A 27,948-nucleotide genomic window follows, 5' to 3' on the forward strand; every position below is an offset into this window, starting at 1 on the left:
CATTTATGTTTACTCATAAACATCTTGAATCCTGCACCTTTTCTCTATATTCCATTTCCTGCTTCATCAAGTACACTGTTTAGTTGTTAGTAGTTCTTTCAGTAAGAACATGTGATTGGAAAACCTCCTTCTCAGTCTTTGTCTTAATACCTTTATTTCACTCTGAGTCTTGACTGAGATTTTGCCAAGTGTGGTAGATATTTTGATTGGCTCTCTTAAGCCACGTCATAACCCTCCTCCTATTTGGTGGAATCAGAAACCTAAAAACTTGCAGTTCCCTTGCTGCCATGGCTGTGAGTATCTTCCACGAATCAGATGCACATGTACAGGATCTGGAAGGTAGAGGGAGGAGGAGGTTTTTGCTGAGAAGCAATGCTGCAGTGGCAAAGCTCCACATCCCACTGTCTGGGCTCCAGTTTCCGGGTGTGAGCAGTTGTGGCAGGGGCAACGGCGGTCACAGCAGCAGCAGTAGTTCTCTGGGCTCAGATTGGAAGACAATCTACAGATCAATTGTTAAAATTGAAAAGAGAGCTTAGCAACGTTGCTGGATACAAAGTCAACCAAGAATAATGATTGTGTTTCTGTATATCAACAGCAGGAAATAAAAATACAACTTAGCATAGCATCAAAGTATCAAGTACCTAGGAATAAATCTAACAAAAGATGTGCAAAATGTTTATGCAGAAAATGATAAAAGACCATTGAGAGAATTGAAGACATAAATAAATGGTGAGATATTTGTAGTTTGCAAGACTTAATATTGTAAAAATGCTAATTCTCCCCAAATTGATCTATAAAATCAAGGCAATATCAATCAAAATCCCTATTATGTTAATTTTTTTTTGTTTAGAAAATAACAAGCTGACTCAAATTTACATAGACGTGCAGAAGGTCAAGACTAGCTAAGACATTCTTAAAAAGAACAAGGTGGGAAAATTTGCTCTTCCAGTTAGCAAGACTTATTTAAAAGCTGAGTTATGGTATTGATATGAAAGAGATAAGCAGAACAATGAAACAGAATCTAAAGCCCAGAAAGAAACCCGCATGTATATGGACATTTGATTTGTGACAAAGATGACACTGCAGTTTAGTGGGGAAAGGACAGTCTTTTCAGTAGATGGCGCTGGAGCAACCGGGTATATCCCTGCGGGGGAGGGGGAAGAAATATGATGCCAGTTTTACGTCACACACAGAAACAGTTCCAGGTGGATGTAAACTGAAATATGAAAGTAAACTAAAAAAGCCTTTAGTAGACAGTAATACAGGATAATTGTTGTATGACCTCCAGCTGAGAAAATATTTCTTCATCTGGACACACATACACGAAAGAACACTAATCATAAAGGAAAAGGTAGAGAAATTAAGCTCTTAAATTAGAACTTTTCATCATTAGGCGCCATTAAGAAAGTGAGAAATCAAGCTACAGAGTAGGAGAACAACTATTAAAAAATAAGAAAAACTCAAAACACCTCAACAGAAAAACAGGCTAAGAGCCTCAAACAGGCAGTTCATAAAGAAGAAATCCAAATGACCTATAAATATAGGAAAAGGTGCTCAACCTTATTGGTCACCAGAAAAATGCAAATTAAAATCACAAGGAGATACCACTATATGCCCACCAGAATGGTTAAATTACAGGCAGAGCCAGTGTTGCTGCAGATGTAGGGAATGGGAACTCTCATACCGCTCATGGGAATGGAAAGGTGGTAGAACTAACTACTTTGGGAAATAGTATGGCATTATCTACTCAGACTGGAGATAAACATACCCCATGAGCCAGCAATTCCATTCCTACGTATATTCACCACAATTGCATGCACATGGGAACCAGGAGACGTGTTCATAGAATAAGAATGGTCATAGCCACATTATTTGTAATAGCCCCCACCAGACAACAACCCATAATAGATAACTGACAGTATATTCAAACAATGCAATACTACTACATGCAGCAACAGGGATAAATCTCACAAATATAATGTTGAGCAAAAAAAAAGCCAGAACACAAGAATAAATGCAATATGACTCCATTTATATTAAATTCAAAGAGAGGCAAAACTGAAGACAGCGTATAGGAGCGCATACTTAGGTGGTAAAACTATAAAGAAAAGCAAAGAAGTGATTCCCATAAAAGGGAGTTAGGTCAGGGAAATGGGGTTGTGATTGCGAAGAGGCAGGCAGAGGGCTCTGTGGCTGCTGGCAACACTCCACCACTAGTGTTCACTTGATATAACTTATTAAACTGTACATGTATTTTTATGCATTTTCATATAATGCGTGCTCTATTTCACAACAAGAAAAGTTAAATGTGGATTTGAAAAAGAACCAAAGTGAAATTTCTAGACATCAAAAAATGTAGCTGTTGAAACGAAAACTCAATAGATGCTCTTCTGCTTTTCCTCTTCTTCCCTTCCTAAACAATTGAATCCCAAAGCTGTTGGGGGGCTGAATGTCTGTGCAGGGTACAATAAGATGGAGTGGGAAGTCACAGTAAGTGGGAGCTGGGAGAGGAGAGGGTGGTTGTGAGAACTGCCTGAGGATGAGTATACAAAGGAGTTCACAGTACCTGGAACCTGGTATGTGCTCAACACATGGCAGTTATTATTATTGTTGTTATTATAGTCCTTATAAGGGAAATGTTGAGAGATGGCATACCAGCCACCTCTGTATCCTGTGTCACTGTATCCTCTGGGTCTCACCTACGATTCTAGCTGCATCTGAGGCTTCACTCACTTTGTGTTGACAGCTTGTTGCTTCAAGTGTACAACACGTAGCACTCATTTTCTGCCCTGGGGCTTTCCAGTGCCCTGGGTGAGACACCAGTGGAAGCTTGCTTAGAATGCACAGCCTAGAAGTGGGGGAGGCATCCCCTCCTAGGGCAACCCTCAGCCGATGGGATCTGGAAGTCAATGGATTAAAGGCTTCTCACTATCGGTCCTCAAGTGGACAATTCTGAGAGACGTTCTTTCACTCCTCAGAAAGTTCCAGTGGGATCAAGCCCCGGTTGCCAACAGCAGTGCCCAGCTCAACAATAGCACCCTTGTACTGGCTTTTCCTCCAGTCCCTCACACCTGTTCCCTTGGGTCACGTCCCAAATAAATTATTTGCACAGAAGCCCTTATCTCAGACTCTGCTTTCAGGGCTAGCCCAGGATAAGACAAGGTATCAGAAGGTTGTAGAAAGCAGCCCTGGGAAATGGAGTTACTCCCTGGATGGACGGTAAGAAGACTCCGTTGCTGGTGGTCAGGGGAGTGGTGACAACCCTTATACATGATAGCTTCACAGTTACCAAGACTTTCCCCTGCAGAGGCGGAAAGTGAAGCACACGGTTATGCAATAGTGTGAGCACTTGAAAGGCATGGGGCAGTGGTAATTATATGGGTCGTGGAGTTGGCTGGCTTCTATGAACTGCTTTAGAAGCTTTGCAGGGAGAAAAAGAGAGGCTGTCGATTGAGGGCATGCTGTGAATCCCAGAGGCATTCTGGACTTAAGACCTTGGAAGGTCTGAACAGGATCAAATCCAGTTGCTGGTATGGTCACTAATTTGCTAGCCCCTCCACACCCCTTGTGTTGGTTCTTTCCCTTCTCTGCCTCACTCTCCCTGGGCCCTCACTCCTGTTCCCGGGGATCACCTCCCATTTCAACTACCTGCACCCGAGTCCTTGTCTCAGGCTCTGCTTCAGGAAGGAGCTCAGGTTAAGACAGATGAAGAAGCCGATGATGGCCAAGTCACCAAGTTTATGACCTTCAAAGTCTTAAAGGTTTCTGAGGGAAGCAGCCAATTAGTATGACTCAGAGTAGGCATCATCATACTACAAATAGCCTTTTTTGAATTCTTATTATATTCCTGGCCCCATTCCAAGCCCTTTACATTCATTACCTGAGTTAATTCTCAAAGCAGCTTCACAATGTATGTTTCATTTCTCCCTCTCTCTGTCTCTCTTTCTCCTTACAAATGAGAAAACTGAAGCCCAGAGATGTTAGGTAACTTATCCAGAGTCACACCATTAGGACTTGACAGAGCCTGGATTCAGCTCAGTCTGTCTGACTCTGGAGGCCCCCACACTCCTATCTCTGTGATATACCAATTTCCTCTCAACAAAAATAGCAACAGAGAAAGGGGGGAAATTATGCTCACGAGTGCTGCTTTATGGCAACAAAATCCTCAGACTCGTCTGGACCTGTGTGTGTGGCATCCATCCCCACAGCCAGTGCTTCCGCTGTTCTCTGCTGGGATTTAACTCCTAGTTCAACCACTTACGGAGACGTAGTTGACCTTGTAAAATTACTTACCTCATTTGAGTCTAAGTTTCCTTACTTGTAAAAGCAACTTAATATTGGCCTTGTAGGATGTTATACAGAGTTAGTGTCTGATAACTGATAGCTATGATTTTTCTAGTTAGGGGTCCATTGTTGGCAACAATGATGACTGAGGCCCAGGCAACCCCCCAAAAGAAGAGCAGAGCAGAAAAATTTTGTTCAAGTTGCTTTGTTTGTCTGGAACCCTAGAAATGCCTCTTGGCTTTTATTGGATTTTACTTATAGCTCCTAGGATGAGAGAGTCAATCCAGAAATCATTTTGTCCCCTGTAGTGGGCTGAATGGTGGCTCCCCAAAGGGATATGTCCATGTCCTGACTCCTGGTATCTATGAACGTCACCTTATTTGGAAAAAGAGTCTTTGCAGATGGAATTAAAGATCTCGAGATCAGGTCATCCTGGATCATGTGGGTGGTTCCTAAATCCAAGGATGAGCGTCCTTATAAGAGAAAGGCAGAGGAGGAGAAGGCCATGTAAAGACAGAGGCAGAGATTGGAGCGATGCAGCCACAAGCCAAGAAACACCAGGAGCCACCAAAAACTGGAAGAGGCAGGGATTCTCCCGTAGGGCCTTTGGAGGGAGCAGAGCCCTGCTGACATCTTTTTTTTTTTTTTTCTTTTTAATAATAGCAGAGCAGAAACTTGATTCATTGATAAACAAATGGATGAGGCAGAGCTCATGCTCCAAAACACCTTCTACCCTGCCGACATCTTGATTTTGGACTTCCGGCCTCCAGAACTATGAGACAATAAATTTCCGTTGTTTCAAGCCACCAGTGTGTGGTAATTTGTTACAATAGTCCCAGGAGATCCTCCCTTCTCCCAGAACTCAACTCTGGGCTGTTCTCTGCACAGGACACTGATGGGAAAGGCACATAAAGACACGCCTTTCACATCAGCTAAATCTGGAGGACTGAGGGTCTATGAAAATCAACACAATATTTTTGCAGCCTTCCAAAATCTGAGAGCAAATTTAAACAGCAACGGATAGCACATGTGTGCTTGTGGCACAATCCTGCCTTCCTCCCACGGTGACTGCAGGCACTATTTCTTCAGACACATTTTCAAGGTCACCAATTTTTGTCTTAGAATTTAGACACGGTTTTTGCTTTGCGTGTTTACTTCTGAGCCTTCAATGTTCATGGGGAGAGGGACACCGGGAAGATGATCATTACAATGCTTCCAGGATGCACTTAGGAAGAGCACAGTGGTCTAACAATTATTCTTTTTTAAATGATATGGAAATGTGGAGAACGGTCCATGCCTAAAACTAGCAAAAGCATTTAAAAACTGTCATCAGTCAGGATCCCACCTGACAAAACTGTTGGCTGATGACAGGATTGGATGATTGGATTACCTGAGTGAGCCAATGGAATAGAGTTTAACATGAAAAACAGTGATTCTCTGTAGGTAACCAGGTGAGACATTTCTTAGCGTGAATCAAGTTTGCTTTTTCGCCATGTCAATCAGCTTTAGAAAAGCATCTCACCCCGAGATGTAGTTTGTATCTTTAAATTTCACAAGACAAGTTCAGAATAGACATATCCAGTTTTACAATCATTATGGGCTTCTGAAATATAAAAGAGAAAATAACTCAGTAAACTTAGGATATATATCCATAGAGGTTCTTAAAAAAAGTCCTATTTTAGTAGCTGGGTGGCCTGACAGAACCAAGTGTTAACTGGTTTTTCCTGGACTATATTAAATAATTTATTCTTGAAAACATTTTAGAAGTGCACCTGCAACCTCCTCTCTGGAATTTTTAGATGATGCTCTCCCCCAACATCCTTCCCTCCTCCCCACCCACCCTTCTGATGAGATTAGATTTCTTAGGAGCCGTGGTAGTGGGTGCTCTTGGTTTCACACGGTGTGCATGTTGCCCTCGTCCATCCCATCCTTGGTCTCCTAAGGCCCAAGAGTATGGTGGCCTCACAGGGACCACTGCCTCATTTTGATAGCATCTCTTATCCCAAGTTATTGCTCACCGTGATCTCCTTGTGCCACCTCCTGGAACACGGGGGTGGCATAATGTATCTCCTTGGAGTGTCCAGTCCCTGGGCAAAAGACAAGGAACAGAGTTATTGGGCCTATAATTCAAGTCTCTGATCACCTGAGGGCAGTGGCTTAGCCCTCGCAATGGTGCGTAGCCTTCAGAATTTGCAGAGAGCGCTTACCATCTTGGGCTGTGGAAACACACTGCCTTGGTTCCAAGCCTGGCACAGATTTGTCATCTGTAGAATGGGAGCGATGTAAATTGGGAGTTAGTGGTGTTTGCGTCAGACTGGGCAGGCAAGCTGCTTAGCACAGTGCCTGGAACGTAGCTGGCCCTCAGTCAACACTGGCTGGGATTGTGTTCATTGCTGGCCAAGGGCCTGGGTCTATTTACCATCGAGCATGTATGATGCCTGCTTTAAGAAATGGTCATAAAAGAAGTTGGAACACAGTGCAGATCATTCAGAACTGACAGAAAAAATCTCCAAGATATGTTAAGTGAAAAAATCAAGAGGAAGAATGGCATATCTATGACATGCTACCATTGCTACCATTTGGATGCTAACATACACGTAGAGTATCTGTGGAAGGGTTTCAAAAGCTGGTTGTTGCTCCCTGGAAAGTGGAACTGGGTGTCAGGGATGGGAGGGAGACATTGTTCTCTATTCTTTTTCTTCAGTTTTTTACCCATGTGTCTGTATGAGCTCAAAAAAATAAAACAGACAAAAACCTAAAACCAACAAAAATACCCAACAAAGTTCTCTTACCTGCTTGGTTTTGACAGACATTTGCATATATTCCAACTTCCATGGGTTTATTTCCATAGTTTCTGGGTGCATTATCTCTCATAGCTTTTCCTACATAAATTGGTGCAGAATCATTAAATTAAACCAATTCAGCCACATTTTTCTCATCTCCTCTGCCAAGGTGCAGAAGTCCCCAAAGTTCTGAAAGAAAGGATGACCTGCTCCAACTGCCTAAACTGTTGACTATTGAAGGAAAACCATGGACTCAGCGAGAAGTCCACAGCACCTGCTTCTCCAAGCCAGGAGCCCTTCTGATTTATCTTCCTGGCTCTGCAAGTAACATCCTTTGCCTATCAGATTACGCTGGAGATGGCTGGAGACGCATTTTCTTTCCTTTGCTGAAAAGAACAGTCTGTAAAAAGCTTTGTAATGTCTGTAAGAGATAGTAAATTACCCAGCTGAGTTATTTAGCCCTGGCTAGTAATCGAGAATATTAATTGCACTTTTGCAAGAACTGGGCTTTCTGTAGGAAGAGGAGACAGGTTTTAAAAATGAATGAGATGTATAAATTTTGACATCTATTTTCAACTTTCAAGTCAACTCAGTCCCTTATGACTCTCTAGAGACAGAGGGAGGCACAAGGAGCCCAACATTGGTCACTTAGTTCTCTCTCAAGTTCAGATACACTCTCTCCCATGGCTCCATCATACAGGTCAGAACACTGAGGATCAGGCAGGCAAAGGAGCCTGCCCAGCGCCCCTCAGCTCGCTGGCGGGTGCTGATGTTGTGACACAAACTGTCTTTTGTGCAGATCTCAATATTCCTCCATTCTTGTGTGCCAAATGAAAAGGCCACTTTGAAATCATAACTAGAGGTGGTCATCAGGTGTGAATAGCGAAAAGCAGTCCCTGGGGCTTGATGCAGCGCTTAAGGTGGGGCAGAGGGGAAGGATGCTCTGTTTGTCTTCACGTCGTGAGCTTCCTCCCAGGGGCAGACCCAGTGAGGATGCTGAAAAGTACAAAGCAAAGCTCCTGCCTTTGAGGAGCTGGCAATCAGGACTCATTACATCATTGACAGGGTGCAGTGCAAGATGAAAATATGGGGCCTCTTGTTAAGAAATTATTAAGACTTGTACACCCATGTTCAAAGCAGCATTATTCACAATAACCAAAAGGTGGAAGCAACCCAAGGGTCCACTGACGGATGAATGGGTAAACAAATATATGTCTGTATCCATGTATCTATATATAAGGGAATATTCTTCAGCTTTAATCTTTTTTTTTTTTTGAGATTGGCACCTGAGCTAACATCTCTTGCCAATCTTCTTCCTTTTTTTCCCTTCTTCTTCTCCCCAAAGCCTCCCAGTACATAGTCGTATATTCTAGTTTCAGGTCCTTCTGGCTCTGCTATGTGGGACGCCGCTCAGCATGGCTTGATTGAACAGTGCTAAATCTGCGCCCAGGATCCCAACAGGTGGAACCCTGGGCTGCCGAAGCCAAGCGCACGAACTTAACCACTCAGCCACGGGGCCGGCCCCTCAGCCTTAAAACTGAAGAAATTCCGACACATGCACAACACCGATGAACCTTGAGGACGTTATGCTAGGTGAAATAAAACAGACACAAAAGGACAAACACTGTATGATTCCAGGATACGAGGTCCCTAGAGCAGTCAAATTCATAGAGACACAAAGTAGCAGGGTGGTGGCCCGGGGCTCGGGGCGGGGGATGGGGAGTTATTGTTTAGTGGGGACAGCGTTTCAGTTTTGCAAGATGAAAAGAGCTCTGTGGAGGGATGGTGGTGACGGCTGCACAACAATGTGAGTGTACTTAACGGCCCTGGACTGTATACTTAATGGTTAAGATGGCAAATTTTATTGTTATGTATATTTTACCAAAATTAAAAATAATTTTTTAAAAGAGTAAAAACAAAGCATTAAGAATTTCAAAACAGTGACAGCAGAGCCTTATGGGGACCTGTGTGACTGCACAGGCCACACGACCATGAGCAATCTAAATAAGAAAGGCTTTTACCAGAGAAATAAGTGCCAGCCCATGCGGGAACCGAGCAGGAAGTTGATTTCTTTACCTTCCCCTTTCGCGTCTTCTCCTTCTCTTTCCCTTTTCTTCACATCCTGTTTCTGATTCCCCTTTCCCTCCCTCCTCACCCTTTCCCTGCAGTCTGTACCCAAAAGGCATGGAAAAGCTCCTAAAGAACTTACTTGCTTTGTACTTTGGTAGTATCCAAAATGCCAGCATTAGGATTATTACTATCAGCAGCAGTAATAACCCCGGAAGCAGTAGCTGCAGGCAGAAAGGACAGCTGTCTCCGCCTGGAAGAAGACAGCATTCGCTGGTCACTGCGCAGCCTGCTTTTCAATGACATTGAACTGTGAGAGGTTCTGGAAAGGGCAATCACACTGTCTCCCAAGTTAACCAGTCACTACACACCTGGCTCCCCGCCCTGCGACGGACCCCTGCAACTCTTGAGAGTTGACTTGTTAGTCAGCGAAGCTCTAAAGTCATGACCAAGTACATCTTCCACAAGGGATCATACAAGGGAGAGAAAAGCAGCACAGCATTTAACAGACTGGTTACTGGCAACATTGTGAGGGTCATAAGTCTCAGTATGGCCTGGCCACTTACTAGGCAAAGCCCTTAGTCATGTTGGCATGATTTATGTCTCCCGAACAGCTACCGTTTATTGAGTATTATCTACATACCAGACACTGCGTTGAGCACTTTGCATGTGTTGCCTTATTTATCTCATTGGTATCACTGCCAATTTACAATGAGTGGAGTAAGGCTCGGAGAGGTTAAATGACTTTCCTAAGGTCACACAGCTTGGAAATGCTGTGATTTATAGGCAAAAGCCTGACTCTGGGGCCTGACTCTGACAGCTGCCTCACTTGTTAGAACTTACAGAATACAGGGCTGTGGGCTCTGTTCTTCTGAGGATGAGGGCGGGTGAAGTTTTCAATGCCCAAGCATACCTACTGCCTTTGCTAACCTAATTTTTGTTCTATTCTCTCCTCCCTCGACGGCTGGACCTTCATAAGGCCTGGAAGACCAGGCTGGAATCTAGAATTCTCAGAGTCCATGGAGTTCTGCACTGGAACGTGAGAGCATGGGGAGAGCCAGCCCCAGCCCTGGCCTGGCCCACTTCCCACCAGGCTCTGGCCTACACCTGAAGGGGCCTCACACGCACGTGAACCCCTAGCCTACACGTCCAAATGCCGACCACACCCCCAACAAACAGGTCTCTTGACTCAGGTCCAGGCATGCTCACATCCTCACTGTGATCCACCTTAGGGGGATGAACTGGGAGATAGACTTATGCAGGCCCTGGAAGATGAGTTCTAATCTGATTGGGTATTTGAGTTCGAGCACCCAGAGTGTGGTGTGGAAAAGTGGAGATATAGGATCCAGGAGGGTACATTCCCATGGTCCCCTGGACTCCTCAGCCTGCGGGAAGGTACATGGCCAACAAGCACCAGAGCAGCGTCCTCCAAAACACAGGACTGGGACAGGGGCCCTTCTCGCCCAAGCTAAGGGTGGTACTGAAGTCTAGATGCACCAAGCATTAGCAGTGAGGCAATAAACAGCCAAGCAGGCAGGTACAGGTGTTAGAAGTCAATAAAAAATGATGAAAAAGCGAAAGAAAATCAAGAGACCTGCAGCTTCGGGAGAGACGCGAATTCTACTGTGATTGCTTAGACCCTGGGCAGTGGAAGGGCAGGGGGGGAAGCAGGGTCAAGTTAGGAAGTCTACTACAAGGTCCATTCCTTTCCCAGCTTCTAGGCTTTTCTGTGGTTCCCTTATGGAAGAAAGCAACCCCATCAGAGTTTGTGTGGACCCTACCAAAGAAAAGGCATTTGGAAGCAGGTGGCCAAAGTGGAAAGTGGGCGGGCAGAGAAGTAGCTGCAGTTTCTGGAAGCAAATCCAGACCCTGTTGAAAGAGCTCAGGCACCCCTTACCTGTTGAGGGCATGGTGAAGGGTTGACTGTATTTTGCATGGTTGGGCAATCTGTTTTTGGCTTTACACCTATATTCTTCCCTTTCTCCGGTGATCCTCTCGGTTAAGTTAAATTCAGCAGGTTCCCTTACATTCTTGGAAATAGCAGGTGATATGGCGACGTCTTTTTCAAAGAAAGTGTAATTGATGGGCAGAGAGCCATTGTATGAGATGCAGCGGAGTGTTATGTATCGGGCTGTTTCTGTTTGAAAGGCACTAATGTTCAGCACTGGTGTGGTCACTGGGTCTAGAAAAATAGAAGTGTGTGTTAAAGGGATAAGCAGGTTGGGTTCACTCACTCAGTCAACAAACGTAGATTGAACCCCTACTCTATTCCTGGCTATAGACCCAAAGATGGATCCCTTCTTGAGAAGTCAAGAAGCTCACAGCCCAGTGGGAAAGGCCCATGGATATTTGGCTAACCCTGTGCAGTGCAGCATGAGCCACGTCCTGAGAAAGCCAGAGGCCGGAGAGCAGCTCTCTGCTTTAAGGTATCAGAGCACAAACTTGCCTTTCGTCAGAACTCACAATTTCTTTATTGTTGATAATGAGCATAATTTTGTCAAAGATTCATTTCCAAGTATGAAGTTGAGAGGCACTTCTATTCCCAATCCTTATAAGACTATAGTGTCTTTTTAGTCAAAGAAATCTAAAAATATTATCTTTTCTAACTGTAGTTTCATTTATAGAATTCACCTGTACCGTTATCTTCCACTTCCTCCCCAAAGCAGAAAGTAACCCTGACAAATAGATTCAAAGGAAATTCTCAACCAGAAATAAGTGGGTCTGGTGGGCTCTGTCAGATCACACCCTACTTCACAGGTGAATCCAGCCATATGATTTACTATAAAATTCATTAATAAAACAGTATTGTAGGAAAGGAAGGCAGTTGTTGAGTACCCATCATGTGACAGGCTTGCTACCCACATCATCTGTTTTCACTTCACAACAGTGCTACAAGGTGGATGGTATCACGCCCATTCCACAGATGAGCCAACTGTGATTCAGAAAGGTTAATAAACTTGCCCAAGGTCACACAGCTAGTAAATAGCAGAGCCAGGGCCAATTTCCAAGCAGATGCTTTTTTTTTTTTTTTTAACAATATTAACTTGGCACAGAAACAATGAAACATGAAGACCAAAGTACAAGAAAAATCAAAGAAAATAATTTAGAGTCTCCTGGCTCCATCCCTCCCCTGAGCAGGAATCCTTGTGGCAGCATCCTCGACAGAGTGGTACCTGGTGATGATGGCCTCACAAAACAACTTTGGGAGTAGCACCAATAGGATGTTCTCCCTGCGAACTGAAATCTACCTCCTGTAACTTTCACGAAGGAGGCATCGAAACATTCATGAGGAAGGAGAGAGCATGGACTCCTCTCTGAGATGAGATGATTCAAACTGGACCAAGTATTGATATCCAAAGTGACTGGAAAGATGCAAACGTCCCTGAGAGATGTAAGGGCTAGTAAGGGCATCACAGCATCAGAGTGATCAGGGTGGGGAGTTGCAACTCTTCAATTAAAAAGTTATATTAAAAAAAAATGTCAGGGGCCGACCCGGTGGTGCAGCGGTTAAGTGTGCATGTTCTACTTCAGTGGCCTGGGGTTTGCCGCTTCGGATCCTGGGTGCGGACATGGCACCGCTTGGCAAGCCATGCTGTGGTAGGCATCCCACATATAAAGTAGAGAAAGATGGGCATGGATGTTAGCTCAGGGTCAGTCTTCCTCAGCAAAAAGAGGATTGGCAGCAGATGTTAGCTCAGGACTAATCTTCCTCAAAAAAAAAAAAAAGTCAAGGAGTGTTTTAAGGCTCATTCAGCAGCTCCCTTCCTTATAAAATTTTTCCTTTTCCCTGCCAATCACATGCCTACCCTCCTCACCTCATTGTACCCACCATGGCCGGAGATTCTCATCCAGAGTTAAAATCAGATAATGTGAGGGTCATACTACCTACCTTCTCAATTCATATTTTAATAATTGAGAACTGGAGATATATCCAAGCTATATCCAAATGAAATATCCAAAGTTGCACAGGAAGCAGGCGGGACACAGGTTCCCCGATGCCCATTCCATTGCTCCTTCTGCAATACCAGGCCGCCCCTTCCAGCAGGAGTCTGACCACCAGAGAATATTATCAGCTGGGGTGCTGCCCTCACATTATCTGACATCCTAGGACTATGTTTGCACGAGTTTCCCCCTTTCTTCACATTTCTTTTACAATTATGGCTCCCATTCAGTTTGTGCTCAAAATTGTCTTAAGATGGTTGGTTCTAATCCAGAGCCCGTGGCATCTGCTAAAGCCTTATGCAGAAATTTCCATCTGCAGTCTCATGAGCATTTCTCAGGGGAATTACCCATCATTATCACTGGACTCTTAAAACACTTATAACCCAAGAAGCTAAGAACCATTGACCTCTAGCAGAGGCGTGCAATGGAACTTTCTGTAATGATGGAAATGTTCTATGTCTGTGTTGTCTAATGCACCAGCCACCAGCCACCTGTGGCTACTGAGAACTTGAAATGTGACTAACAAGACTGAGGAACTGAATTTTTTGTTTCATCTAGTTTTAATTAATTCGAATTTAAATTTAAATTACCACATGTGGCTAGTGGCTACCATACTGGAGAGCACAGACCTAGAAAATCACTCAAAGATTTGATCAGTAAGTCAGGGCTCCTGTGTTTAGAAGACTCCAGGTACAGTGCACACATATTACCCAGAAGCCACCTCTACCCCTCCCAGGAGTCCATTATCAAGATCACCTTCACAGATGAGGCCATTCATGCTGGGTTGTGAGAGACTTGGGGTGGGAAGATGGGAGAGTAAATCTAGCAGTGATAAGATGTAGTTGGGTGGGAAGAGTGCTGGCCAATGGCCACTGCAAAGAGAAGATGGTGGAAAAAGCCTAAAGCTTTGAAGACCCTTGCCACTGGGTCCAACAGTGATTCTAAGACTTATTCGAATCTTCCGAGAAAACATCATTTTTTGCCTACATGATGAGAACTCAAATAAAGCATCTAGAAAAGATCTCTACAATTTTCCAAATTGTTGCTATAAAACTTTTTGTCTAAGACAATCAGCCTATTATTATCTGAAATAGCCAAAAGTCTTTGGGAGAGAAAGTGAAAAGGAATTATGAAGAATAAGGGTCTCAGGGACATACTTTCCAGGCTCCTGAGTGAGTGAGTATTCCCAGGGCAATGGAGAGCCCATCACAGAACAAGAAAGAATACCACAAATCACAGGGCCCCCGAGGAACAAGCGCCCTACTTACTGGCAAACGTGAAGCTGAACTCTTGACTATATCTTGAACAGTTAGAAACCTGGGTTTTGCATTTGTAGGGGCCTAAATCACCGGCTTCTGAGATCCTTAGGTTAAAAATCATGGGTTCACCTTTTCCATCCCAGGTTCCCAGGTGTTTCATACCCCGAAACATAACATAGGTGATCTGTAGTGATTTGTTCTGGTTGGAACAAAATAGAGATACGTTCTGACCCTTCATGATCACATCTGTTTCTGAATACACTTTCGGAGAAGGGAATTCTGGAAAACAAAATAACACAAGAAAAAGTCCTTGTTAAAATCTCTTTTAATAACTCAGTGTTGGTCTAGCCACATTTTGGGGGTCGAGGTGGGAGAGACACTGTTCCTGGTGAACTCTCCAATGGGGGGGCATTCTTTGCCTGCGTAGCCAGGCTGACCAGTGTGTGAGGAAGCCTCAGCAGCCACAGGGACCCCTCCAGTGAGAGACGGGAGACCTTGACAAGCTCTTTGGTGCCTGCTCCCTCTCCTGCCAGTGACAGCCTGAAGTGATCTCTCTCTTTTTTTGCTGTTTCCGGAAAACATAGTTGTTTAATTTAACTTATTTATTTTCATATATATTTTTTATTGAAGTATAATTGACCTACAATGTGATGTTAGTTTCAGGTATAAAACATTGTGATTCAATATTTATATACATTATGAAATGATCACCATGATGTCTAGTAACCATCTGTTACCAAAGTTATTAAAATAATATTAACTATATTTCCCGTGCTGTATATTACATCCTCGTGACTTATTTATTTTATAACTGGAAGTTTGTATGAAGTGGACTCTCTTAAGACTGGCTATGCTGACTTAGAAATATTAAAGTTCCAGGTTCTGTGACCAAACATTATGTCTGGTGGCTTGTTTTGTTCATTATTTATTTTAAATTTTTTATTTTGGGAAATTTAAAACGTAACAGTAGGGAAGAGAGTATAACGATCCCCTAGAGACCTATTATCCTGCTTCAACAATTATCAACTCATGGTGGGTCCTGTTTCAGCTGCCCCCACTCCCTTCCATTATTTCGAAGCAAATTCCAGACCGCATATTATTTCATCCATACATTTCAGTATTGAGAAAGAGGATAGCAGCCCCTGACAGATGGGAACTGACCTGGTGAGGATCTGACCTGTCACTCACACTAGAACACCAATACCAGACAAGGCCACTCTATGACCGTATTGGATAGAGACAAAAAGAAGTTGACTCCAGGGGCTGGCCTGGTGGTGCAGCGGTTGAGTTCACAAGTTCTGCTTGGCAGCTGGGGGTTCACAAGTTCGGATCCTGGGTGCGGCCCTACGCACTGCTTGTCAAGCCATGCTGTGGCAGGTGCTCCACATATAAAGTAAAGGAAGATGGGGACGGATGTTAGCTCAGTGCCAATCTTCCTCAGCAAAAAGAGGAGGACTGGTGGTAGATGTTAGCTCAGGGCTAATCTTCCTCACAAAAAAAAAGAAAGAAAGAAAGAAAGAAAGAAATTGACTCCATAACCATGTCTGCACACAGACAAAGATATGAAGATTGTCCAAACCTCAAAAACGGCCAAACATCCTCCCAAACTGGCTAATGTGCGTGACTGCTGCTTTTTTTTATCAGTGACAGCTTTAGCCTTGCTCTGTTCTTCTTGCCTTTTGGATAAGAATTATTAAGATATCCACTCATATCATTATTCCCACTTCCTAAAAGAATCCAATCCTGAATAGAGCCTGCAGCTTTGAATCTTCCTCAAAATCATCTAACACAAGTCCGAATCTTATCATAAGTCCCTTTTAACACACGCTTGCTGAGACGTCCTGTGGTTCCCATGGTATGCATTTTCTCTCATTGCCGCAAGTCAATAAACCCAACGTTGTTCAACCACACGTGTCCCTGTGATGATCTTTGGCTGGAGGACGCTGATAGTTTGTATCTCTAAGAGATAGGGACTCTTTAGTAAACACAATACCATTGTCATACCTAAAAATTAACAATATTTTTTAAATGTCATCAAATATCTAGGTAGTGTTCAAATTTCCCCAAATGTCTGATTTTTTTTAGGATCCAAAATGGTCCATTGTAATTAGTTGATATGTTTTGTAAATCTTTTTTAATCTACAGGCCTTTTCGTCTCTTTTTATCCCCCCTGCAATTGATTTGTTGAAGATTGCAAGTCGTTTGTTCTGAAGATTGCAAGTTCCACGGTCTGGATTTTATTGGTCATATTCCTATGGTTTTCTTTATCACGTTCTTCTGTCTCCTGTCCAGAGGCTTGATGAAATTCAGATTAGCTTTTATTTAGCAAGAATGCATCATAGCAGGTAGTGTGCACTTCCATTAGGGGGCACGTAATGCCTGATTCTCTCTTTTTGTTTCTTAGCAGGCTTTCACAATAATCACCCAGAAACATTATTTCCTTAGTGGTTGGAAAATGGTGGTATACTAATTCTATTATTCTTTCTTCATTCATTATCTGAAATAGTTATATAAAAAGATACTTGCCCTTGTCAACTCTTTGGTTACACTGAGGTACAGCTTGCATAGAAAAGGTAGGGTAAATGTGTGGTTCTCTCCCTATATTGACCAGTTTTGAAAATAATAAATTTATTTCCTAGCATCTTATAACAGTGAAATATTTTATTTTTTGTTTAAGAATCATTATGAACTCATAGATTTAACCATATCTGATTTTTTTTCAATCCATTGCAATTATTCTTGTTATTGTCCCATTTTTTGTCCATGGGAAGTGTCTCCAACTAGGCCTCTGAGTCATTATTTTTTTTAATTGAGATCATAATAGTTTACATCAATGTGAGATTTCAGTTGTACATGATTTCTTGACTGTCACCACATAAGTGCTCCCCTTCACCCTCTGTGTCCACCCCCCACCCCACTTCCCCGGTAACCACTTGGTGGGCGCTTGGATTGTTTCCATGTCTTGGCTATTGTGAATAGTGCTGCAGTGAACATGGGGGTGCATATGCTACTTTGGATTGTTGATTTCAAGTTGTTAGGTAGATACCCAGTAGTGGGATAGCTGGGTCATACAGTATTTCTATTTTTAGTTTTTTGAGGAATCTCCATACTGTTTTCCATAGTGGCTGCAGCAGTTTGCATTCCCACCAACAGTGTATGAGGGTTCCCTTTTCTCCACACCTTCTCCAACATTTGTTATTTTTAGTCTTGGTGATTATAGCCATTTTAACAGGTATAAGGTATTATCTTAGTGTAGTTTTGCTTTGCATTTCTCTGATGATTAGTGATGCTGAATATCTTTTCATGTGTTTATTGGCCATCTGTATATCATCTTTGGAAAAATGTTCATATCTTCTGCTCATTTTTTGATCGGGCTGTTTGTTTTTCTGTTGTTCAGTTGTGTGAGTTCCTTATATTATGGAGATTAACCCCTTGTCAGATATATGATTTGCAAATATTTTCTCCCAATTGGTGGGTTGTCTCTTTGTTTTGATCCTCGTTTCTTTTGCCTTGCAGAAGCTCTTTATCTGATGAAGTCCCACTTGTTTATTTTTTCTTTTGTTTCCCTTGTCTGAGAAGTCACGCTATTCGAAAAGATCCTTCTAAGTTCGATGTCAGGCTCCTGAGTCCTTTTGACATGATCCCAGTAGTCTTTGATAGCTTGTGTGTCTGTATTTTATTACTTAAAAATGCCAAGGGAAAAAGTACCTGTCATCAGAAAATCTAATACAAAAAAATAAAATTATAAAAGAATTAAGAGAAATATAGGGAAACATTTTTATATCACCCGGTAGGAAAAGCTCTTCCGAGTAAGACACACAAATTAGGAGCCATAAAGAAAAGATTGAAAAAATTGACTACCTGGAAGCTTTAATCTTCTCTATGGCAAAATTAAGACAAGTGATGGCCTAGAAGAAAATACTTAAAATATAAATGAAAGAAAGGATTCTTTTTATATACATAAACCAATGGCAAATGATAAGAAGAAGATAAACAAGCAAATAATATGAATAGATAATTCCCAGAAGAAGAAATGCAGATGGCCATTAAAAAGTGTTAGGGCCAAGGGATGGCTTAGGTGGCAGAGAGATTAGACACCTCAAAAATGCCATCCATCCCCTCCCACTCTTTGATCTGGACACTTAACATTTTCTCAGTCTTACGTAAGCTCAGCTTTAAGACAAGGCCTCTCCTCTCTTTCCAATCAGGTAATCATCCCTAAATTTCCTTTCGATGGGAATGCTGGAGCTTTCATGGCCAATAAACATGAAAAACATGCTCAACCTCACAAGTAATGAGGCAATTGCAAATTAAAACAACACAGGTATTATTTTTTACTCATCAGATTGGCACAAATTTAAAAACTGATGGTATCCACTGTTGGAGAGGAGGTGGGAATCTCACACTCACCCATGTGAGTGGTCACTTTGGGTGACCATGTCCAGGTTCAGCGTTCTAGGAGGGCAACTTAGCAGTATCTGTAACAATTCAAATGTACACGCCCTTTGATTCAGCAGTTTCACTTCTAGGACTTTATCCTACAGAGATGTGCTCACGTTCTCATGTGTCCACAAAGGATGTTTTGTACAAGGCTGTTTATTGCAGAATTGTTTGTATTACAAAACAAAATGGCACAATCAATGGGGAGATGGTTATATGAATTACGGCTGAGCCATATTATGAAATGCCATACAGCTGTTGAAAAAAGGAGCTAAATTTACATTCACTCCTTAGATCGATGGCTGTGATATATTGTTAATTAAAAAGAAGACAAGTCACAGAAGAGTGTGTTGACTAGGATATTAAAGAGAAAATGACTGTTAACAGTGATTGCTTCTAGAAGTAGAGAGGGGAGAGGGATTGGAGCAGGCGTAACAGAACTTTCACACTTTATATAGTGGCAACAACAACCTGGGCTAGCATCTACTGACGGCTCCCCATACACCAGGCACTCTGCGGAGGGACGTGTCATGTCTCAGTCCTCACGACAACCCTCCCAGGTAAGTGCTTTCGTTAGCCCCACTTCACAGAGGAAAGAAATTAAGCTTAAAGTGGTTGTCTCAGGGCTCTAGGCTGCCAGCTGGAAAACGGTAGAAACAGGGTTAAGACCACAATCCCGGTTAGTCTAGCTCTATGCTGATAAACTGCCTCCAAATATATATTCTTAGTGTTGGTTGAATTATTTTACAATGATTATGTGTTGATTTTCTCATTAAAATACAACAGAGAAAGAAACGTTTCGATGTAAAAACAATCTCAATATTTTGTCTCTGAGTCTCAGGAAACAGGCTCCAACTCCCTCCCTGGAATTATTTTATTTTAAACAGTAGGGCATGGAAAAAACTTTACTCTTCAGTTGTTCATCTAAAAGTGTGGAAAAAGTTATTCACGAGTGATCGTGTTTAAAGCTGTTCATCTTAGCATTTCAGTGAAAACGGTTTTAGCGTGAGAGAAGTAAACGAAACTCACCATTTGTTTTTTTCATCGTCTCACAATCCAGTGCGGCTGTTTGAGCTGAAAGGGAGAAAAGGAGCATGAGAAAACTCTTCTTCCACATTACGTTCTGATTTGGAGATTCAAGCCTCAAAACAGTAAGTGAGCCTTACACGTGAGCAAAGAAAAAATGCCAACAAACTGTTGCATAAAGAACGGTTTGTTCAAATGGCACCACATTCTCCCAAATGAAAGCGGAGCGGAGGGAAAGGAGGTGCAGCGGAACCTTAGCAATGAATCATTTAGAGAACTTCCTCTTTTTTGACCAAGTCAAAGAAATAGGAGTTGTGTGGACAAGCTTGACACAATATGACTGGTTGGTTTGACCAACTCGTGTTTCTCAGGGAGTTCTTGTCAGAAGAGAGAGACGTGTGTAGGGAGCCCCCAGCTCAGGCTGGCTGGGAAGTTGGGCAGTGGGAAAAAGAAATAGAAAAATATGACTGTGATATTGTTTTTGTGTAAACCCACCTGATCATCTCTCTGTGCATTCAGCCTATAGCAAAAGAAATTTAATGGAAGTTTGGGTTAGTCTTGGGAAGCAAACGTTGACTGTTTAGAGCAGACACACACAAACATGGCATCAGAAATACTTGACTGCGTTAAATGCTGGTTCCCAGGCCCCACCCTGGACTTACTGGGGATGAAACCTGGGACCCTGAATTTTATTAAGGGCCTCAGCAGTCTTAGAGTCTCTAAATTACAACCTGGAGAGGCTTATGATTTCAGTTCTATCCGATCCAGAATTCTCTAAGCGCTGTGAAGTGTATGTAGAAGGAAAGCCACTCATTCCGGTGTCACCGGTCTGAAGTGGGGAGCGGTGGGGGGCTTCCCAAGTAGAGGGAGCTGTCACCTGGCTGGGCCACTTGGACTACTGATTCTTGTTGCCACCAAGGGTTGGCCCTGTGGGTCTCACACGGTGGCCAGGTGCCCTCTCTGTGGGGAAGCCAGGTCCCTGTGCAGGTACAGGTTCTTCCAGGACATCGTCCAACTTCCAGTATGAACTCACCCCAGGTCCTCTTTGCTCAGGCTCCCCAGCTTCCATACTGTGGTGATCAGTCATTCCCAGTTCCACACCTAGCCCCCACTGGGGGTCTAAGCAGAGCCAAGGTCTGCTGCCATCACCCCCACTTCCTCCCTGCCTGGCCGCCACTGTCTGGAAGCAAATCATCCTATTTAGCCCTCAGTTCATAAAAGGCTTTTCTTCCCTTCTGACAGTAAACATTACTTCTCAGGCCCCTACTCTTCTAAAAAAGACAGCGCTCAGTGACTGACAGTGATTTTCATCTTGTGACATCAGTGGCAGCTTCTTAGACTAAATGAGAGGAAGGGAAAGAGCCCCACAAGTTTAATCTCTGGTGGGATGACCCTCAGTGCCAGAATTTCTGCTAAAGGGAATCAGAGGTTTTGTTTTTGACACTTTCCCCTTCGGCATCTCATCCGTCCTTGCTTGGGCAGAGGGTGGGGCTGGGGTCCTGAGAACTGTCATGCCTGGAAGGACCAGGGGGTTTTTTGGAAAAGCTGACGTGTCTGGGGCATTTCTGTGCATGGAACTTTCAGCTGACACAGGAAGCTTGCAGACCACAAAGACAACAGAAGAAAGCAGAGGAAATGCTACTTAACAGCTGTTAGCAAACGTTGCTAAGGAGCGTATTAGCAAGGCCCTGGAAGAGGACCGTAATGTGTCAGAGCTTACACAATAAATCAGAAGTGAAGTCTCGAATAAAAGAAAAAGTTCATCCATGCATCTGGTATGTCCCTTGGAACCCAAATCATGCCAAATCCACATTGCCATGGTCCACAGTAATTCACCATATTGATAAGATCAATAAGAATAAATAGGGGCCGGCCCTGTGGCTGAGTGGTTAAGTTTGCGCACTCCACTTCCTGGCCCAGGGTTTCGCCAGTTCCGATCCTGGGCTCGGACATGGCACCACTCATCATGCCATGCTGAGGTGGCGTCCCACATGCCACAACTAGAAGGATCCACAACTAAAATATACAGCTATGTACTGGGGGCATTTGGGGAAAAAATGCAGGAAAAAAACCCCAATAAATATAGTCATACAAACAGTAAAGTTAGTGTATTCCTTTCTGTTGTCTAAAAGCTTTATAGTTATAATCTCTTTTAATCCTTACAAAACCTCTATGAGGTGTACAGAGGTATTATTAAAAATATGTAACAACCAGTAGAGTAATATAAATATACAATTCAATGCATGGATCAAAAATTTAAAAATATATTCTACCACCACCCCTGCTTTCTCTCTAAATAAAACCAAGCCATATTACAAAACTACTTAACGAGTGATATAAATTTTCATGCAAATCATTATTTGAGTCATTCTCATAATTTCCAAAATTTTGTTGATATTTAGAAGTGATAGTCTTTCAAGACAGGGCTCATTTGACATGAGAAACTGCCTTGAAATTTTCCAATGAATTCCTTGAAAATTGGTGCCCATTGGATAACATGTAGCCTCAATAATTAGAGAATTCCTCTTCCCATCAATGATATTGTTCATAGTTTAAATCCTCAACCCCTGATGAACAATAACAATGACAAAATTTAAAAATCTTCCAGGCCTTATAATGCTGTTTGAAAATTTTCTATATCTAGTATTTCTATTATCTTACATTTCTAAGTCACAAAAATCGTTTGATCCGTTGGTTTAATTTTATTTATCCTTCCACAGAACTTTATAAATACCATTTGGTAAAGTGTCAGGATTTAATAAACATAAATGACTTTAGAAATCATTTACTTTCACTTTTTCCCTCAAACAAATGCATTTACATATAATAATTTATTTTAAAATATTATCATTTTTCTCTTGGAATTGATACTTTGTTTTCTTACAAGGAGCATGCCGTATTCCTTCATTTTTATAGTATCTTCCACTTCTCTTTCATTCATCAAATTAATCTTATAAATCTAAAAGTATTAAAAATCTCTGTTAGAACATCACTCATTAAGGATAAACCTCCCTAAAATGTTTCATTTTCCAAAGATTTTACCATTTCCATTAAAACGAACATGCAAGACTTCATAGTCTGCACAGCGACTGAGCAGGTGTAGGACCGCAAGCTTGTGAGGACAAGGTCCCAAAGCCTCCAGTTTTCGTTATCTCGACTCCCAAGTCTTGAGATATATTACTTAATTCTCTCTGACGTTTATTTGATGAAAGATGGTAAATAAAAAGTTTATCAGGACAATATTTCAAGTGATTGACATGATTCGCATCTTTCGTTACATCACTCAGAGAGGTCCTCGGAGGGTTAGACCCGCCTGTCTGAGGACAGGTTCCTGAGCAGCAGGGCCTGAGATGGGATTCTTGGGTATGCGCTTTATCCCGGGAATGATGGAAGGAGAAGGGAAGGAGCCTGGCAAGTAGGACAGGATGGAGAAGAAACTAAGCAAAGATAAGGGTTCAGCTGAAGCTGACCCACGGCCAGCCCCCACAGGGAGAGCTGGGGTGTGAGTTGTATACCAGGGCGTTCGATCCATCTTGTGGCGAGGGAGCTGGGTTTTTATACCCCCTCCTTGTTCAGTCATTGCTTTTGGGCCTGGCTGGGTGTCTGCATAGAGCCACCCAGGCATCTCTGGACAAGCTGTCCTCCTGAGAGGGTGAGCCACTCTGCCCAGTCTGGAGGAGGGGAGCTCAACAGCACTCGCTCGCCACCCAACCAAAGGGTCTAGGAGCAGTTCCTAAAATCTTGGCCGAAACTCCAGATTTCCCAGATTTCCTCTCTACCCTTGTCCAGTACTCCTACTCTGTACAAAATCCAGTAAGATTTTCGTGAGTCATTGAAACCATGTTTCTCAAGCAGTGACAACAGAATTTGGATATAGTATTTCAGATGTTCCTTCCCCTTTAAGAGATGCGCAAAAACCAATTAAACTATTTTCAAAGTGTTGGATTTTACATTCTAAGTAATTTTAAAGATTTTATTTTTCCTTTTTCTCCCAAAGCCTCCAGGTACGTAGTTGTGTACATTTAGTTGTGGGTCCTTCTAGTTGTGGCATGTGGGACGCCGCCTCAACATGGCCTAATGAGCAGTGCCATGTCCGCCCAGGATTCGAACTGGCGAAACCCTGGGCCACCGAAGTGGAGTGCACGAACTTAACCACTTGGTCGCGGGGCCGGCCCCAATATTTTAAGTAATTTTAAAATATATATTATGGAAATAGTTGAAGCTTTGGGGAAAATGATGGAAATTTTATTGCTTTAATTTATAAATTTTCCGAAATTTGTTTTCTTATTTCAATAGTTACGGTTTACAACAAGGAGTTCTGCTAATTTAGGTCATAATGATACACCCATGCTTTTTTATTCTTTTTTGAAATTCTATTAATTTAATGTCTAAAAATACTTAATTATTTAAAACTGTAGATTAGATTGTGTTAAAAATTCTGATAGAATTTTCTGAATATTCTCACTTGCTTTATAAATACAATTGTGATTTAAAATTTTCCAGAGTTGTTATTATTTCAATACCTGCATGAACAAGTTCAATGTATTATTTTCATAATTTTGTTCACTGAGACTGTAGAATTTATTAGAGCAATGAACTTTGCCAGAATATGATGACCATTCTGATTAAATATTTTTTTAATTAATTATTTTTTTTTTGAGGAAGATTAGTCCTGAACTAACTGCTGCCAATCCTCCTCTTTTTGCTGAGGAAGACTGGCCCTGAGCTAACATCCATGCCCATCTTCCTCTATTTTATATGTGGGACGCCTACCACAGCATGGCATGCCAAGTGGTGCCATGTCCGCACCCAGGATCTGAACTGGGGAACCCCGGGCCACCGAAGTGGAACGAACGCACTTAACCGCTGCGCCACCAGGCTGGCCCCCTGACTAAATATGTTTAGCATTTTCAACTTTCCACATTATAATTTCTGAGCCCTCTTTATTCACAATACAACTTCTGGGTGCTGTTCATATTTTTGTTATAACAATCAAATTGTTTTCCATTCCAGAAATAGAAATCATTTATTTTATTTGTACTGTTTCTTGTACAGTGTAAAAAAGACACTCTGAGCTGTTCTGACTCAGGCATCATAGCAGATGATGTTCCCAGCTGCAATTCACTATTCATTCCATTTTTTATTTGTTCCCACAGATTCTGTACTTGGTTAAATAGTGCCCCCCAGACTGCATATCCACTCAGAGGCTTAGAATGCGAGCTTATCCAGAAATTGAGGTCTCTGCAGATGTCGTTAGTTAAGATGCAGTCATGCTGGTGTCCTTATAGGAGGCAGCTTGGTGGTTCCTCACAGGGCAGGGCTGGCAGGGGCTCCTGTCGTGTTACCTGTCCTCCAGATGTCCTGTGTCCAGGATGGCCTGGGCTGCTGCTGAGAAGGTGGCTCTCCCTGGGCCCTGGAGTGATGTCCACTGACCCCCTGCCCTGCCAGGGAGGGGGCTGCTGAGGATTCAAGGAAGATCGGGTCGGTTCGCAGGCCAGCTGCTCACCTCGCCCTCCTTCTCTTGTTCTTTTTTTTTTTTTTCCCCTTAATAAATTTACTCACAAAAAATGAGATTGTAAAGGGTCTGGGGGCTGTACACGGGCAGGGGCCTGGGGAGCTTGTACACGGGGCCGGGAGACAAGGGGGCCTCCAGGTGGAAGGGTACTTTTTAATAAAAAAAAATAATGGGAGTTACAACCACCCCTTCCCCTCTCCCCGATTAAACAGACACAAAAATAGACGTCTCTGAGGTAAATGGGGAGCCTGGGGCTTAAGGGTGTTGAAAGGGTTTCACAGGTGGTGGGGCTCAAAGCGGGTGTCACAGGCCCCCGGGTGGCTCCTGCATCAGCTGGAACAGCATGTAGCCTTCACTGGATGCCACCTGGTCTTCACTAACAAGGCAGACACGAGAGTCATTGTAGACATGCCAACCAGTCTGGTATCGGCACAGGGCTGTGTAGTGGCCATAGTGGACCCCGCCGGAGTAGTTGTAAAGGACATACTCTGATCTGTGGGGCTTCTGGCTTCATCTCTGGCAAAGTCCCCTAGGCTCAGTCGCTGCAGTGGGAAGTCTACACCTATTGAACTTTTCTTGATGGATCCTCGGGAGGCATAAAATTGATTAACACGGAGCACAAGGATTCGGGGGCATCTTTGTACTGTCAACTTTTTGGTACTTCATGTTTTCTGCGACATTGGTCACACACTGGGGCATTCTCCAACTCCAGCTGTTCTTCCTTGGTGAAAAGGCTGAAACCATCCTGCAGAGACACCTTGCCCCCAGTGAATCTGTTCTTGGGGATGGACAGGGACAGGTCACAAAAAACCTCAAAGGTCGTGGAACGATACCCACAGGCCTGGCACTAGAGACAACTTTTCAACTGGCCCACAAACAGGTCCACAGTCTTGCTGTCCTCTTGCTCCACGTAACACTTCCACGTTAGGTTGGCTCGGTCATCTTCACTTAACTCAGATTCTTCTAGCAGAGCCCGTTGGTGGGGTGGAGAAGGGAGCTGGACTGTTGGCCAAGACTGACGGAGCCCGGCGGCCTCATTGGTTGATTTCAAGGTGCAGCCACTCCATGAGGAGCTTCAGGAACTTGTGGGCATCCTGCTGGCTGTATCCAGAGAAGGAGGGAACATGTTTCCAGAAGACAGCTCGTCATCCAGCACCATTCACAGCTTCGCAGGAGTCAGGGTGCCACGGAGCACCAATCACATCTGCAAAGGCTTCATTGAGCTCTTGGGCTCGGCCCCCTCCAGGCACCTCTTGCCGGAGGTCCCTTCACAGAGAGAAGTCCCGAAGAGACCCAGTGCTGCTCAAACACTGCAGCACAGCATTCAGGAAGCACGTATTTCCCAGATTTGGGAGGCCAATGTGACCAAAGCCCAGAAGCAGCATGTGGTGAGCCATCTTGTCATCAAAGTAGAAAGGCTCAGAGGGCCGGGCAGATATCACGTGGAAGAAGCCATGGGAAGCAGGGGGCTCTGTCCATATGCTGAGCAAGGTGGGGGGCCCAGGAAAGGCCCCGAGGTGGCGGAGAGAGGTGCTACGTCTCAAAGTGGGTGACTTGGGTTAGAGTGCCAAGCGGCTCAGCGCAGCCCCTGGCTTTCCAGCGCCACAGTGCCCTCCCAAGGCAGTCCTCATTGGATGCAAGTCTCCACTGCTCACAGACCTGGAATGGGCCAGGTTCGTCCTGGATGGGACAGGCAGAGCCACAGCTGGGGGCAGTGAGCCAGGAAGGGGAACTCCATGAGATGCCCAAAGAGGGCCTCTGGGACGAGGGCCTGAGGTTGGTCCTCGTCCTGGCTCCAGTTTCTTGAGCCGTTCCTCAGGGGGACCAGACAGGGGAGGCAGAGGTTGTAACGGGTTTCTGCGCTCCTTGCCGCGGGCCCGGGGGGCAAATGGTAGCTCGGATCCCACTCTGGGCTGGACATTAACAGGTGGCTCTCGAGTCAGCCCAGGTGGTGCTCAGAGGCCTGGGGCATTGTGGACATCACAGGCTGGACCTGTCCCCAGGTAGGCAGTGGGGGAGGCCAGCTGGGATGAGGCCCCAGCTCAGAGCCACCCCCTTGCACCCTGTGCAGCTCCCCTGTGGGCCAGGCTGCAGCTTTGGCTGCAGCTGTTGCCCAGATCTCTCCTGTTGCAGGGGCTGCCACCGTCCTTTTTGGTCCCGCCTGGTCACTGGTCCTCTTGTTCTTCCTGAGACTTGCTCCGTCTGTCCGCCACTGTGATTAGTGAGCTTTGGTGTTCATGCCTGGTCTGGGCTGGTGACTTCCTAATTGTGGGGCTCACCATTCCGGAACTCCATTGTGAATGGATTCACCAGGATCTTTCCTGCCTCTCTGAGTTTGCTGCGCTCTCCTCTAGAGTCTTTTGAGGAACAAAGGGAAAGATCTAGCACTTACTGAGCACCTCCTTGGGGGGCGGGGGGCGGGGGTCAGCCCATCAAATGGGCCAGCTCCCCTCATCCTCATAATAACCCTGTGAGTTCTGTTTCACAGATGGAAAAGCCGCTCAGGAAGAGACCTCAGTCTCCAGCCGGTAGAGGGAGCTCTGGGACACCGACCACGATGCTTAGCCACCCCTGGCTACGGCAGATTGTCCTCAGAACAGAAGACAAACCACCTCTGCCTCCTCCCCTACCC

At 43.9% G+C, this 27,948-nt stretch overlaps 2 protein-coding genes, 1 long non-coding RNA gene and 1 pseudogene across 11 annotated transcripts in view; 2 read left to right on the forward strand and 2 right to left on the reverse strand.

Moving 5' to 3' along the window:
• POLG2 (DNA polymerase gamma 2, accessory subunit) overlaps nucleotides 1-10,708 on the forward strand; it is a 32,558-nt gene extending 21,850 nt beyond the window's left edge. Inside the window, exon 11 of the mRNA XM_005597266.4 lies at nucleotides 10,114-10,708. Coding sequence (XP_005597323.3) covers nucleotides 10,114-10,177 — 64 coding nt within the window. The 3' untranslated portion in view covers nucleotides 10,178-10,708. The remainder of the gene's footprint in view (nucleotides 1-10,113) is intronic.
• Nucleotides 136-20,077, reverse strand: MILR1 (mast cell immunoglobulin like receptor 1). 9 transcript variants are annotated; one of them, XR_001380642.3, is made up of 10 exons: nucleotides 19,942-20,077; nucleotides 19,805-19,849; nucleotides 14,345-14,614; nucleotides 11,032-11,316; nucleotides 9,277-9,387; nucleotides 7,077-7,166; nucleotides 6,492-6,548; nucleotides 6,303-6,371; nucleotides 5,675-5,887; nucleotides 136-499 (listed from the first exon to the last, which is right to left on the reverse strand). XR_001380642.3 is itself a non-coding variant. In XM_014739278.3 (10 exons), exons 1-9 carry the CDS (start codon nucleotides 20,006-20,008, stop codon nucleotides 5,835-5,837), a joined length of 1,047 nt encoding a protein of 348 aa, XP_014594764.1. In that variant the 5' UTR covers nucleotides 20,009-20,077; the 3' UTR covers nucleotides 136-499; nucleotides 5,807-5,834. The 9 variants fall into 9 exon arrangements, 7 of the variants coding, with proteins under 7 accessions (XP_014594764.1, XP_070083145.1, XP_070083146.1 ...); XM_014739278.3 differs by having other exon boundaries at nucleotides 5,807-5,887; XR_011423159.1 differs by lacking the exon at nucleotides 6,492-6,548.
• On the forward strand, nucleotides 19,200-27,944 carry LOC111775611 (uncharacterized). Its single transcript, XR_002811391.2, has 3 exons — nucleotides 19,200-19,335; nucleotides 19,836-19,926; nucleotides 27,805-27,944. It is a non-coding gene; the product is annotated as an uncharacterized lncRNA (long non-coding RNA).
• On the reverse strand, nucleotides 25,620-27,288 carry LOC100064280 (ubiquitin carboxyl-terminal hydrolase 21 pseudogene; annotated as a pseudogene).
• Nucleotides 27,945-27,948: the final 4 nt, after the last annotated feature.

This window comes from Equus caballus, chromosome 11, assembly GCF_041296265.1.
Source record: "Equus caballus isolate H_3958 breed thoroughbred chromosome 11, TB-T2T, whole genome shotgun sequence".
NCBI lineage: Eukaryota > Metazoa > Chordata > Mammalia > Perissodactyla > Equidae > Equus > Equus caballus.